Source organism: Ornithodoros turicata, chromosome 3 (assembly GCF_037126465.1).
Source record: "Ornithodoros turicata isolate Travis chromosome 3, ASM3712646v1, whole genome shotgun sequence".
NCBI lineage: Eukaryota > Metazoa > Arthropoda > Arachnida > Ixodida > Argasidae > Ornithodoros > Ornithodoros turicata.
In genome coordinates, this window is record NC_088203.1 from 38,424,971 (window position 1) to 38,439,296 (window position 14,326).

General features: G+C 48.9%; 1 protein-coding gene across 1 annotated transcript; it reads left to right on the forward strand.

The window, feature by feature from the left end:
• The first annotated feature begins 3,292 nt into the window (after window positions 1-3,292).
• LOC135388410 (uncharacterized) lies at window positions 3,293-8,956 on the forward strand. The gene is made up of 2 exons (XM_064617965.1): window positions 3,293-3,375; window positions 8,022-8,956. The coding sequence occupies exon 2, from the start codon at window positions 8,027-8,029 to the stop codon at window positions 8,573-8,575; it is 549 nt and encodes a 182-aa protein (XP_064474035.1). The 5' UTR covers window positions 3,293-3,375; window positions 8,022-8,026; the 3' UTR covers window positions 8,576-8,956.
• Window positions 8,957-14,326: the final 5,370 nt, after the last annotated feature.

The window sequence follows — 14,326 nt, forward strand, 5'->3', positions numbered from 1 at the left end:
GCGCTTCGAACCTGTGGGAAGGGACTGACTACTGGCCGTGTTATGTGCACAACACTGAATATGCCCCAGCGATATTTTGTAACATTACCAGACTGGACAAAGAGAGAGTAGGCCAGGCCGAGTTCCGGAGCTCTGCAGAGAACAAAGAACAACGCAGAAAGAAGAGAAACTCAAGAAAGGCTTTGGGGAGGCCAGTAGAAAGGCCAGAAGTGAACAGTACTCTGCTGGTGCATTTCAACTGTCCTTAGTGGATAACTGTACATAAAAATTCATTTTTCTCAAATTGGAAATTCTGTCATTTTCTCAACTTCAGTGTACCTTTTCTCTAGAACTACTTATCTTAGGATAATGAAACTTTGCAGGATTGCAATGTAGTCCTTCCCGAATAAGATGAACTAAAAATATAGCACAGAATTGCTTGCTATCATATAAATGAACGGAAACGTCAGTACAGGCCACTTCTGCAATTAGTCACAAGTAAACAAAATATTTTTTGCTGTCTAAACTCCAGATAAATTTTTACTTCTGTTTAGTTCAGAATTAAAGTGATGTAGTTGAGAAGAAATCCTACAAATATCATCATGAAGTTCATGCTGATATTTGTGCGGATGCGAGCTGGGAACTACTCCAGAGGAGATCAAAGTCGTCTTCGGAATTCTGATGCATATAGCGCTGCTGAAGTTTCCCCGCATTGCAATGTACTGGCAGGAGGACACCAGGATTCCCACAATTGCTGACGCCATCTCTTGGAAGAGATTTTTCAAAATTCGATGTGCACTTCATGTGACGGACTCAAATGCTCAACGGGAGAGCATTCTGGAAGGAGCAATTCTGGAAAGTACGGCCGCTGATCGATGCTATCCAGAAACGGTGCGTAGAATTGGATCCTTTGGCGGAAAACAGCATAGACGAACAAATGATTCCTTTCACGGGTAGAGTGGTCGCAAAACAGTTTGTCCGAAACAAGCCTAACCCGAAGGGAATCTAGGTGTTTGTTCGCTGCAGCGCAGATGGTATGGCTCAGGCACCGGTGTGAGCTCTGACCACTTGCATCTTGGCCTAGGGATCTGTGGTGATAAGACTTGTACAACACCTCCACGTAGACAAAGCCTAGGGTGCTACATGGACGACTACTTTTCTTCTGTACCCCTTTTCCGTGAGCTAAGAGCGCTTGGCGTTTTGGCATTTGGCACCATCAGGGCGAACAGGCTCCCGGGGTGCCACCTCAGGAGTGAAAAGGAGCTGAAGGCAGAAGGACGTGGAAGTCATGACACAAATGTCACAGAAGAAGGTGATGTTGTCCTAGTGCGGTGGCATGACAACAACGTCGTCAACGTGGTTTCAACACTTGTCAGTGTGGGAGATCCAACAAAGGTGAAGAGGTGGAGTGAACCCTTGAAAGAACACATTGAGGTTGATTGTTCCCAAGTGATCGCAGGGTACGACAAATTCATGGGTGATGTTGACAAGCTTGATTTTTTTATGTCCCTATACCCATTGTCAACGAGGGCAAAGAAGTGGCCAGTGAGAGTGATTTCTCACTTCCTGGGGTTTGCCTTCTGCAATAGCTGGATCGAATACCTGCGAGACGCCAGGGATGAAGGGCTCGAAAAGAAATAAATAAAAGACGTCATGGAGTTCCAGTCCGACATCTCGAGAAGCTTGACATCAATGAACAGGACGCAACCAGTTTCGAAGGGACGCCCAAGCAGCAGCCCAAAAATTTCAGGAAGACGGGCACAACGCAAAGCCCATGCCCGCCAACTCGATGGTTGCGACCACTGGCCATTGCATGCCAACTCTAATTTTGCGCAGAGGTGCCGCAACAATGGATACACCTCAAAGTCGCGTATTTGCTGCCGGAAGTCTGAGGCCTTCCTTTGCCTCAGTGCAACAAAGCACTGCTACTATCAGTTCGATCAGAAAAAGTTCAGAGAGACAAACTTCAGCCACATATTGAGGAAAGGCTGCTATTGAACGGCAATGTGTACAATTGTGCACACCAATAAACTTTTTTCTTTCTGCTCCAGATAAGATTTTGGCTGTTCGAATACTTTTAGATGGCTTGTATTATGCTAATTTTGTGCAATAAATAATTTTTTATTCGTATTTCCTAATTCACCACTGAAGGGGAACGCAACACACACGCAGGGGTGTAAGATTATGCTTTACCATATTATTGCATTAGGCGTTGCATGGCATATTGCTGTCACATCAGGGGACACGTTAAACGTGACATAGCCGTGCTCATGATTTACGCTAGATACTGATGTTATGTCAACACCTGTAAAGTAATTTGTGTCCTCCACTTTTCATGTTTACATGTCCAGGACTTTTCCTTGTTACAGTTATTCAGTTTCAGAAGTTTCAACTTTTTTTATCACATCACACGGTGGGACCGCAGCCATTACTACAAATCCCATGGCCGCAACGAATGCCAACTGCCAGCCACCCCTGTTGACATCAGTGAATCGCTGAAAGGGGTAGAACAGGGGGATGTTCCAGGACCATTAAGACGCAGGATAGTGGACTGGGTCTATTATGACTTGGTCTCATATACCATGTAAGAGCATGGGCTAACATCATCTATAGCAACTTGAAGGAAATTTGCCTGCTGAAATGGCTTAACCAAAATAAGCATAAGCAGGGAAGCACTGTTCACTTAAGCTAATTTTGCCTTAAAGAATTTCAAGTTTGAAAATTTTACTTATAGAACAATTCATTCCAGCACATTGTTAAGTTTGTTGTGAGTTTGTTTACATGTGTGAAAGTGCATTTCGAGGCCGTACGATAACGGGATAGATAACGTTTCTGAAGGCACGTGTTTTAGCAACGCCGTGAGGGCGCTGCTGTTAGCCCTTTAAAAGGGAGCAGGTTTCCCGAAAACGAGAGTTGAGTTTCCAACGGTTGTACGGGCTGGAGGCCACGACTTATTCTACTGAAGGTAATAAACCTTTCTGTGCTGTTGTTCATTTGACTGTGCTGCGTTTTCCTGGGTCGCTGAACGGACGGGCCGACGCCCCGGGAGTGGGAACCCTTGGGTTCCCACAATTGGCGCCCAACGTTTTCTGAACCAGGTCGTCCGTTCGGTGGCAGGAGGCACGCAGCCCAGACGTTCTCGGTGCCTAGTGTTCATCGGCATGGGAGTGTTCATTTCATCTGTTATCAACTTGTTTTGGGGGAGTTGCACGTTAGTGCCTTGTTTTTGTGTCGTCTTTTGAGTGTTTTTCAGTTCCTGTCAACGCTTGGAAATGGAGCATTGCCCGCCGCGCGGACACCTTCTACGTAGCGGTGCCCGCTACGGACTCCCAGAACAAGTCCAGCCGACAGGACCGGTCGGTGATGGGACAGCACCGGCGGGGGTGCAGCCACAAGGTACGTCGGCTGAGGTATCTGCAATGCCACAGCCAAACCCTGCAGTAACGACAGAGCTACTGACACGCATAACAGAGCTCTGTACGTTGACGACGCAACGCCTTGCAGCCGGGTTTGTTTCGCAGCCACAGGCTCAAGCGCCATTACGACTCTCTGTACCCGTCCCCACCTTTTCCGGGTACTCAGACAAAAAGTCGGTCGCAGACTTCCTAGATGACCTGACAGCCTATCAGACTGGCATGGGAATCTCGGAGGAAGTTCTGCTTGAACGCGTCCTGTAGGTTGCCCTAATCGGAGATGCCGCACGCTGGCTTCGGTTGCAGTCGAAGTTTAAGTCCCTGCGGGACTTCCAGCAGCGGTTCAAGAACGAATTCCTCCCACCGGATTACGAATACCGTATCCTAGAGGAATTACATAGGCGAACTCAACACCCTAATGAGAGCCTATTGGAATTCGTTCGGGCCTTACAAGAACTGTACAAGAGAGCAGATCCCTCCGCTCCAGAGGAACGACGGGTGGCACGGGCAATCCGACAATGCCACCCGCGCTTCCGGCCCTATCTCCGAGCCCAGCGCTTCAACAGTCTAGAAGCGTTGGCCCAGGAGGCTCGTACTATACAAGGCGACCTCCTGGCAGAAGCCGAGTATCGGCCCCCGCCACCACCCGAAGAGGTCTTGGAACCGCGTTGCGCGTGGTCGGCGGGTGTGGCCCCGGTTGAGCACTCACCTGCGGTGAGTCTGGATGACAGCTACCGTAACCCTTACATTGCGGAGTCATCCCACCGGCAACTTGACCCCTTTCGTTATGAACGAAGGGTGACCCCAGCAGGACTGCATCCTGCTAGACCTGGCGCGACCCGAAGCTTTGGGGAGCAGCGCACGGGAGCCCAAGAACAGCGGTACCTTCCGCGACAAGAGCGCAGAACGTCCGCTGGCTGTTGGAGCTGCGGCAGCCACGACCATTTTCGTCGGGACTGCCCGCGGGACAGACGGAATTCCCGTAATTTGCAAACGGGAAACGACCGAAGCCGACGTCACTGAACACCCGCTCAGCGACGTCGGCAGTTACCACTGGCCCTAATCATTCTAAAGCTGGCCTTACAAGCAGCAAGATAAAAAATGGAGACGCTTTAGCTCCTTTTGCTTTTTCTGTCCGGGATAACATTCAGGATATAGAACCAAACATTGCTGTTCGAATTTTGGGTAAAGATTACATCGCCCTTATCGACACTGGAGCTACGCTCTCGCTTATCGGTGACTGCGTTTACGAGCACTGCCTATCTAGACACGTGTACCTGCAGACCACGGAAGTTTCCCTACGCCTTGCTTCCGATGACGTCATTCCAGCACAGACTGCAGTAGCACTCTGGTTGTGCTTCGATGGCAGACGACGAAAGCAGCGCTTCGTCCACCTTCCCGGCCTCGCAGTGCCTATTATCCTGGGCAGGGACTTCATCATCCGGCAGAAGTTGGCGCTGGACCTGCCCAATGGAGGATACGTTTACCACGGATCGGCAGGATTTTTTCCCTTCGCCGTGGCACAGGAAAACAGTTCAGCTCGGCAAGCTGCTGCGACTTCCGTTGAACAGTCTCCGTTCCCGACTGTCTTGGGGTCATTCCATGGTCCTGAGGAGGAACGCCGTCAGCTTGAACAAGTACTGCGGCAGTTTGACGGTGTCTTCACGGAAAAACCCGGTAAGTCGTCCGTGTTACAGCATAGCATAGACACGGGTAACGCTAGGCCTTGGCGTTGTAATCCGAGGCCATTGAGTGTGTATAAGCGTGCTTTGTTAGACGCTGCTCTTGATGAAATGCTCCAAACCGGTGCAGTTCAAAGGTCCCAGAGCCCTTGGGCGTTTCCTGTCGTCCTGGCTCCGAAACGTGATGGTACGGCTAGGTTATGCGTCGACTACCGTCGACTTAACGCAGTAACTGTAAGGGACTCTTACCCCTTTCCGTCCATCGAGTCTATTATGTATTCCCTGGGCAACGCTACAGTGTTTTCAACGCTTGATTGTAGTAGAGGGTTTTTGCAAATCCAAGTTGCCCCGGAGGATGTCCCGAAAACAGCCTTTACCTGTCATAGGGGTTTGTTTGAGTTTGTACGGATGCCTTTCGGTCTGTCTAACTCTCCCGCCAGTTTCCAACGGCTGATGGATACCGTATTGGGAGATGCGAAGTATAACTTCGCGATGGCGTACATGGATGATGTCGTAGTGTTTTCCAGAAACTTTCAGGAACACTTGGAACACCTGTCAGTCGTCCTTGCAAGGATGAAGCAGGCGGGGCTAACCATCAACCCCCGCAAGGTGCAGCTGGCATCGCCTAGGATCAGCCTTCTCGGCTTCATGGTGGACGGAGGAACCATCGGTCCTAGCGATGACAAGCTAAAGGCGATCATGGAGTATCCGGTTCCCGGTAACGTAAAAGCCTTGCAGCGTTTCTTGGGTATGGTTGGTTTCTACAGACAATTCATTCCTAATTGCGCTGAGTTAGCGCAGCCGCTCAACCGATTGTTGCGCAACGATACACCCTGGCAGTGGGCAGAGGAGCACGAACGATCATTTCGAGCTCTTTCTCACGCAATCGCTAATACGGCCAGGCTATATTTGCCTGACCTGAACAAACCGTTTGTAGTGCAAACAGATGCTAGCGATTATGGGGTTGGCGCAGTTCTCTTGCAGGAGCATGACGCTATTCTCTGTCCAGTGGCTTTTGCAAGTCGCACGCTGAATCCGGCAGAACGGAATTACTCCGTCACGGAAAAGGAATGCTTGGCGATCATCTTCGCTCTCAGGAAGTTTGATCTGTACCTGGACGGCACCACTTTCACCGTCCAGACTGACCACCAGGCACTTTCCTGGCTGCAGCGGCTCCACAACCCATCTGGACGTCTTGCCAGGTGGGCCCTGACGCTACAAGGCTACTCCTTCAACGTGGAGTACAGGCGGGGCTCGACGAACGTGGTAGCAGACGCGCTTTCCCGTGCGCCTCTACCGGAGGGGGGAGAGGGAGGCACCGATGCGCCTTCCCAGCTCCTGGCAGCAGCGCAAGTGGCACGAGACGTATCTTCGTCTTGGGGCACGGTCGTGAGCAGAGAGCAGCTCCTAGACGCTCAGAGAGCGGACGGCCTTTGTCAGTGGGTGTCTCAATGGTTAGCTGAGCAGGACTCGGCAGGCACCGGAACGACTGACGGACGGCACGACTCCTATCTGCTGGGCGAGGATGGCATCCTGTTCAGATACATACCTCAGGCGGATGACGATGACGGCTCATCCCCATTCAGAGTCGTGGTGCCACGGAAGTTGCGTAAGTCTTTCATACGTTACTTTCATGATTCGGCCTTGGCAGGTCACAGCGGTGGCAGGAAAACTTATGAAAAGTTATGTCGTGTTGCGACATGGCCAGGAATGAGGCAGGATGTAACAAAGTATGTTCGACTTGTCCCGTATGCCAGAGAGCAAAACCTCGTGGTGGTCCACCCCCTGGGCGCTTACAGCCTATTCAGAGTAATAGGCCCTGGCAGATAGTTGCTTGTGATGTGATGGGACCGTTTCCACGTAGTCCTAGAGGTAACCAGTATTTGTTTGTGGTTACTGATCATTTCACGAAATGGGTTGAGCTGTTTCCTCTCAGGACGCTGACTTCCCAGAGAGTGTGGGAAAGACTACTCGACACCTTTTGCCGGTTCGGGTTTCCTGCTCAGCTCATCACAGATAACGCTACCTACTTTACAAGTAAGGTGTTCTCAGATTCTTGCGCTGTCTTAGGCATTCGGCACAAGAAGACTTCCCCATATCACCCTCAGGCTAACATACCGAACGTGTTAATCGGAACCTGAAAATGATGTTGGTTGCTTTTACTAGTCAGCACCACCGTGATTGGGATCTTCGCCTGGCTGAACTGGCGTTCGCTACACGGACAACAGTAAACAGATCTACAGGCTTCACCCCGGCGTTCCTGAACTTAGGACGAGAGGCACCTTTTCCAGTGGAGAATGCTCTACGCCTCCGGGATGACAGCACCCAGCCTCCTTATTCAAGGTTCGCTGAGGAACTCCGGAGTCGACGAGACGATGCAGCTCGGACGGCTCGGGAGAATCTGGACGTCGCACGGTTGGATCAGGCTCGCCAGTACAACCGAGGACGACGGAACCTCACCTACAGCGTCGGTGACCTCGTCCTTCGACGGACTCACCCGCTAAGTGATGCGTCACGAGGCTTTGCAGCCTCACTTGCAGATAGGTGGGATGGCCCCTTCGAGGTAAGTGCGTGCTCCTCCGGCCTCACTTACAGGCTTCGTCGCTGTGACACGGGCGAAGCAACTGGGCCAGTGCACATCTCGGACCTGAAACCTTACCACCTCCGAGACCCCGAGAGCGGAGACTCTGACCTTCCGCCCCCTCAACACCTGGACCAGGATCCCGCTACCGGACCAGCTTCCAGTCGCTACAACTTGCGTCCCCGCAGGCGGCGCACGTAGTAGCCACTATCTCGGTCACTATGACCTAGTGCTCACGAGTTATGTGATATTAGTGTGATTTCTGTTTCGCAGTTTTCCACAAAGTCATTTTAGGGGAGAGCCCTTTCGAGCTCTCACGATGTGGAGATGACCTCTCACCCTATTCCCTTTTTCTCCTCTCGGCAGACACCATGCCGCGACCCTGCCGACAGAGGACGGGCCAGCCCCGACCCCCCCGCCAAGAGACAGGAGGTCGCCCACGACCCAGGGCATCCCCGGAGAGGACGTCTCCGCAGCAGCAGCAGCGATCGGCGGCCACGTGGATCGTCGTCCACAACGCACGGCCAGTAGGATGGGCATCGCACACCAGATGGGCGGCTCAGGTCCGGCCCCTCCGCGGCACCAGCCCTTCGCGGATACCCCTGCCCTTCCGAGGGTTAACCCTCACCGACAGGCATCCTCAGGACCCGCCCATCCCATTGACCGCAGAAGAAGAGCGCCTCCTGTGTCCCGTATGTCGGGTGCCAGAAGTGCACCGGAGCACCCACTTGCGAGGCGCCCTCCACCGCTCCAGGATCACTGCCCCACGCACCGCCGGGTCAGACGTAGATGCGGCCCTCGCAACCCTCAGGCGCCTCCGTCCAGACCTCCTTCGACAAGGCCCTCCACCGCCTCCCCCTCAACTCGAGCCTAGCCCGGAGGACATCATCCTCGAAATGCCATCCGACGATGACCTTTGAGCGAAGAGGAGGCAAGGAAGCAAGTTGGCGACGTGGAATCATTCGTTTATTTATGTTATACTAATTTTCCATTAATACAGCGTTGTTTCGCTTAGTGTGTGCCAGTTGCACAGAACAGTTATGCGATTTGAACACTTTTCAGTGAACCATGTGAACATTTTGTGAACTTTTATCTTATAACCCCAGAGTCATGTTTCTGGGTGGGGGAGTGTTGTGAGTTTGTTTACATGTGTGAAAGTGCATTTCGAGGCCGTACGATAACGGGATAGATAACGTTTCTGAAGGCACGTGTTTTAGCAACGCCGTGAGGGCGCTGCTGTTAGCCCTTTAAAAGGGAGCAGGTTTCCCGAAAACGAGAGTTGAGTTTCCAACGGTTGTACGGGCTGGAGGCCACGACTTATTCTACTGAAGGTAATAAACCTTTCTGTGCTGTTGTTCATTTGACTGTGCTGCGTTTTCCTGGGTCGCTGAACGGACGGGCCGACGCCCCGGGAGTGGGAACCCTTGGGTTCCCACAAGTTGAAAATACATTTTCAGGTACAGCGGCAAAATGTGCAGACCTGCTGCTCAGCAACTCGTAAGGCGCAACCCTCAGCTCAGAGATTTGTCCCTTGGTGGTTGTGTAGGTATACCTCATTGTGTTGTGAAGTGCAAGGGCTACCAACAACATTACTTATCTTTTTCATGTCTACCAAGCGTTCGCCATGGAGGCACAAGGGTACACAGGCACACCGCAAGGCATAGCACCGGCTGTATTTTTTTACTGTTGATGCTTATTTTCATGACCTGTGCATTGTGTGGCAATATTTGCTGGCTTCGTAAATAAAATTGGCACTGGTAACCCACTTGTATATTCCACATGTAACCAAGTGCACAGCTCCGTAGTTTCAAGTGCAACATTGGTGATGTCAATCAGTTTCTGCCACTTAGGGTTCATGGCATATGTCACTAGGGAACAAAGGAAAAAATGTGAGACAGGCAATGAGTGGCGTTCCAGAAGTCGATGTGACAAGGTCGAAATGTAAAAAAAAAAGAAAAATCGAATGACCGTACTTCACCTCCCGCTTCACTTCCCACTCACAAACATTCACGACGACAGCAGCACGTATAAAAAAATTGATTTGGTCGAAGTTACGTTCGTAACTCAACGTCGTTCGCAGCGTAACTTCGACTACCTCTGAAGCATTTTTTTTTCATGTTCTGTTTTGAATGGTCATGAATAACGTTTGTGAGTAAAATTAACGATGTCACGAGTGGGAATATATGGGGTGCACGCTGTCGAATTTACGCATTTTCGGTAGACACCCCTCACTAAAAGACTTGGGTGCGTTGCCCCAAATCGTAATACGACCTACTTGCCACGAGAGGTAAGGGCATTTCGAGACGAACACACGGTTGTAGATTACTTTCGGGTATCGCAATTGGGGGACGCCTAGTGAGGTTCTCAAATTGTATCATATTTTACAAATGAGGCAAATTGGCGATTTTTTTAGCTCCTCATGGGCAACCCCTAGAATCTTCGAAACTTATGATGCATTGCTATCCAGTATCCAGCCCTCACAATATGTGACAAAAAAATCAGCTGAATATGTCAAACAGTTATGAGAGAGAGAGAGAGACTATGGGTTTAATGGCACAAAGGCAAATAGTTATGAAGATACGTGACGTCAAAGTTCGTAGGAAGCGCTGTGGTCGAAATGCCCACATCTGACTGATAATTCATTAAAAATACCAATTATTTTCAACTAGTTTCAGCGCCAATATGGCTCCTAGGGACAAGGCTTTAATATGTGTTTGAGAGAAAAAAATTGGAGAGGTCGACAGGACCACCCTGCCTGTTTCGGCATGAAATCACTCTATATAATGTGTAACGAAGGTATGGTATTACCATTGCAGGTATAATAAATCGAGCTATCACCTCATTTGTATTCTTTCACTCGCAACATGCATGCCTAACCCTGAGGAGCGAGGGTGCTCCTTCCAAGTGGGTACCTTATAACCCTGAAAGACTACTGTTACACCTGTAAAGTCTTGAAAGTGAACATATTCGACACAAGTGTGTCTGGTTGGGTGAGAACGATGATAGTAACGAAAATCTCCAACCAAGTTACAGGACGGGGATACCCGACGTTTCGGAGCCAGTTCGGCTCCTTCCTCAGGGGTGACTGTAGTGGCTGTTGGCAGCAGCGTTCTTGCCGTGGTTCGAATTTCGTGATTCGCCAGATTGTTGATGACCTGTAAAGTGTACTGCGCACACCCAACCTAGAGTAACTCAGATCGTCATCATAACCGTATCACCACCAGCAATGGGCTAGAGTATCGCCCCTGGCAATGACACTCCCCAGTCATCGTCTTGTAATAAAGTTGTTGTTTGTTCATTTGCTAATTTGTGTTTTCAGCGTTGGACTTTCGTCATTGGAATACATTACCTGCACTGACGTAGAATGTGCATGGGCATCAAAAAAGAAGTATGTGAAGCACCTGCACGATGCTGTCCCGCTTCGAGAGCTTTGTCATGTGAAAGCGGAAGAACTTCCTCCCCTGCCAGCCGCAGTGTCAGCGAACTTTAGGTCCCTTTTGTGTTCATGATGTCCTGGCTCAGCCTGAGAAGACCACCGGTAAGAAAGCTTGAAGTGCTTTATCGGATAATTTTCTGTCCCTTCGAGTCGCTTACTTCGGGGATGATAATTTTTCTCTTGATTGTGATATTAAGGGTATGACTACAAGTTGCACTCATGTATGATTCATGGGAAAGAGGACTGAACCTCCGGCAAAGCTGGATACAGGAAAATGTAACAGTGATGAGGCAAAGAACACTAAAGCATAAACACAGAACCCTGAAGACACAAGCACAGTTTATACAGTTTGTTGTTGATTTGATGTTTAATTCCAGAGATTCATCAGTTAATTTATTTCTATATTTTACAAAAAACTGACAGTTCAGGAAGGCCACTGTAACCTGTTATTGTGATCTGTCATCTTGCATGTGTTGATTCAAATGCAGTAACTGTATGCTATGCTATGCAATGCTACACTGCAGAAAGCGAGCCAGGTTGGAGGCACACAGAACTGGAGATCATGGCTGCCAAAGTCAATTGGCTTTGGCAGCCATGACGTTTTCACCATTTCCCCATTGACGTTTTCGCCATTTCAGCCGCTTTCGACAAATTCATTTCGCTAAATAATGCAGAAGAGCCGGCACAAGCCAGACGATCAAAAATGAATCTCTATACTGCGGAGATGTTGAGAGGCATAAAGTAATTTAAACCAAAGGGCACGGCAGAGCTCGTTACTGAGTTGTGTTTCCTGCAAAACAAGTAGCGCCCATGCACCTCCATCATCAGTGTACACTGTCTTGCGGTGTACAGTGCCACCACTGTACGTGGCAGTATTGTCTAGCAGCATAAGGGTCAATGTGGACAAAGCTTCAAATGATACTGTATCCATTAAAAATAAACCTGATATATTAGAGAAAAGTTTCTTTCTTTCAACACTATGATCATGTAAGGATATTCAATCTTGACACATCTATACTTTTCTAAGATTTGTGCAGACACGTATCCTGCCCATTGGTGCTTTCAATTTTTTCAATTTTTTTCAATTTTTCAGCTCAATTTCGGTTCCCCACTTATGTGTCACTGGATGCGAACTGTATAATCCTTTCTCAGGATTGTCATACAACCCGTGCCCCAGTAACGGCTACTCCGATGCAACGCATAACCTTATGCTCTCTGGATCGCTGTGGATGGAGCTTGTGGTTTGTATGGACATAAGCTCCATATCTCATAATGCCATATGTATGGGTTCCATGTCATTTCTATGTTGTTGTTTTTTTGTTTTTAATTTATTTATTTTATTTATGAAATACTGCAGACTTCGTTGGAGTCCGAGCAGGAGTGGTCTCTGACACTACACAGAAGGGAATGCAAACGAGTATCTATCACAACAAGCGATTCCGAAGTTATCACATCATGCAAAAGTAGAATAGCAGCGCTTTGCACTTCACGAGATCACAAGTGTTTGACGAGACCAGTGCTACATACAATCGAGACAGGAAAGAAAACTTTGTTTTTCAGTAGGGAATGTAAGCAATTATTCTTTCAGCCACCCATTCGCCGTGCAGTATGCCTGCCGATATGGCAATGCAAGCATAGACAATTGTGTTCTGTAGGCCAGAAGTCACAGGTACCTATGCCATTCCTACGGTACCTTGCCCAACCGCACGTACTGAACATGACAGTTGAGGATCGCGCTGAGGATATGCGCTCCCATTCAAGCAGTCATTGACTAGATTGAGTCGACGACCAAAGGACAAGCTGATACAAAGGAGTGGCATGATTGCAGGAGAGATATTGTAACCACAGCGTCGAACCGAAAGTGAAAACCGGAGTTAGCCACTATTTTTGGCTGCAACTGAACCATAATTGAACCTCTGTGTGCAATAACGGGATAAGTCAATTTATCCCATTTTTGATATTTTTGCTGCAATAACATCTACATACCAGTATGTACCTGCTAAAGAAAACTTAGGAGCCTATTGCAATTTATTGGCCCGCTACAGGAGGGTAAGAAATCGGAAATTGGACGCACAATCAGATCAGGCCCCTTTTCTCAGTTTGGGATTTTTCGAGTTATCCCCTTATTGCATACAGAGGTTCAATTACTACCGCCGTATCGGTGCTCAACCGGAACCGAACCGATCTAAAAACTTCGGTCACCGGTTCGGTTTGAGTTGGTGTGTGCCGCCTGTTATCTATCCCATGCACTCTTCAAAAAAGGGTGTACTTTAACTACTTTCCTTGCCACATATATAACACCCTTTTGGAGGGTACAATTACGCTCAAAAGGGTGTCTCCTCACTCCCTCAAGGGCGTAGCATAACATCTCCCACATCCTGGCGGGAGGACATCACGTTCCACGTGACCTTCCGACGCCACTCGCTCAAACGTCGCCCACCTACGCATTGCTCATGAAGGCCCAATAAGGCCGAAAGAGCTGTCCAATGCTGGCGTGGCGACATTTGGGACTTATAAACATATGTTCAACGTGCAGCCAAAGAGCCTATGCTAATTTTGTTCCCTGAATACTTTACTGGCTTCGCACTGGGCTTTCAGAGGTGAGTTTCTCACCCTGACGGGAGGACATCACGTTCCACGTGACCTTACGACGCCACTCGCTCAAACGTCGCCCACCTACGCATTGGTGATGAAGGCCCAATAAGGTCGAAACAGCTGTCCAATGCTGGTGTGGCGACGTTTGGGACTTATAAACATATGTTCAACGTGCAGCCAAAGAGCCTATGCTAATTTTGTTCCCTACATATATATACATATATAATATATATACATTTGGCGGATATACTGAAGCTTTACTGGAGTGCGTGGAAGTGACACTGGTAATACTGGAAACCAGTGCATAGTTGTTACTGATTGTGCTGGAGGACCGCAAATCAATGTACGTCTCGATCATATGGTGGTACGTCACACAATTTTCCTGCTGAGAAATAGGTCACTTTGGCAGCCTCCACTGGCACTGCATCCAATGAACTACTGTACTGCACCCACTCATATATAAATTGTTTCACTCATTTGAACGCACCAGGCAAACAGCATCATACTAGTCGATCATATCACATGAACTAATGAGAGGTACGAATAACACAAGAAAGGTTGATAAACGTGAAAGCAATCAACTTGGATTGACTAATTGTGGGCCACTTCAAATCAAAACTAGAGGGACAGTGACATAGAT

Bases quoted from the DNA above. Each gene is read 5' to 3' on its own strand.
- LOC135388410 (XM_064617965.1), top strand. From the start codon at position 8,027: ATGCCGCGACCCTGCCGACAGAGGACGGGCCAGCCCCGACCCCCCCGC.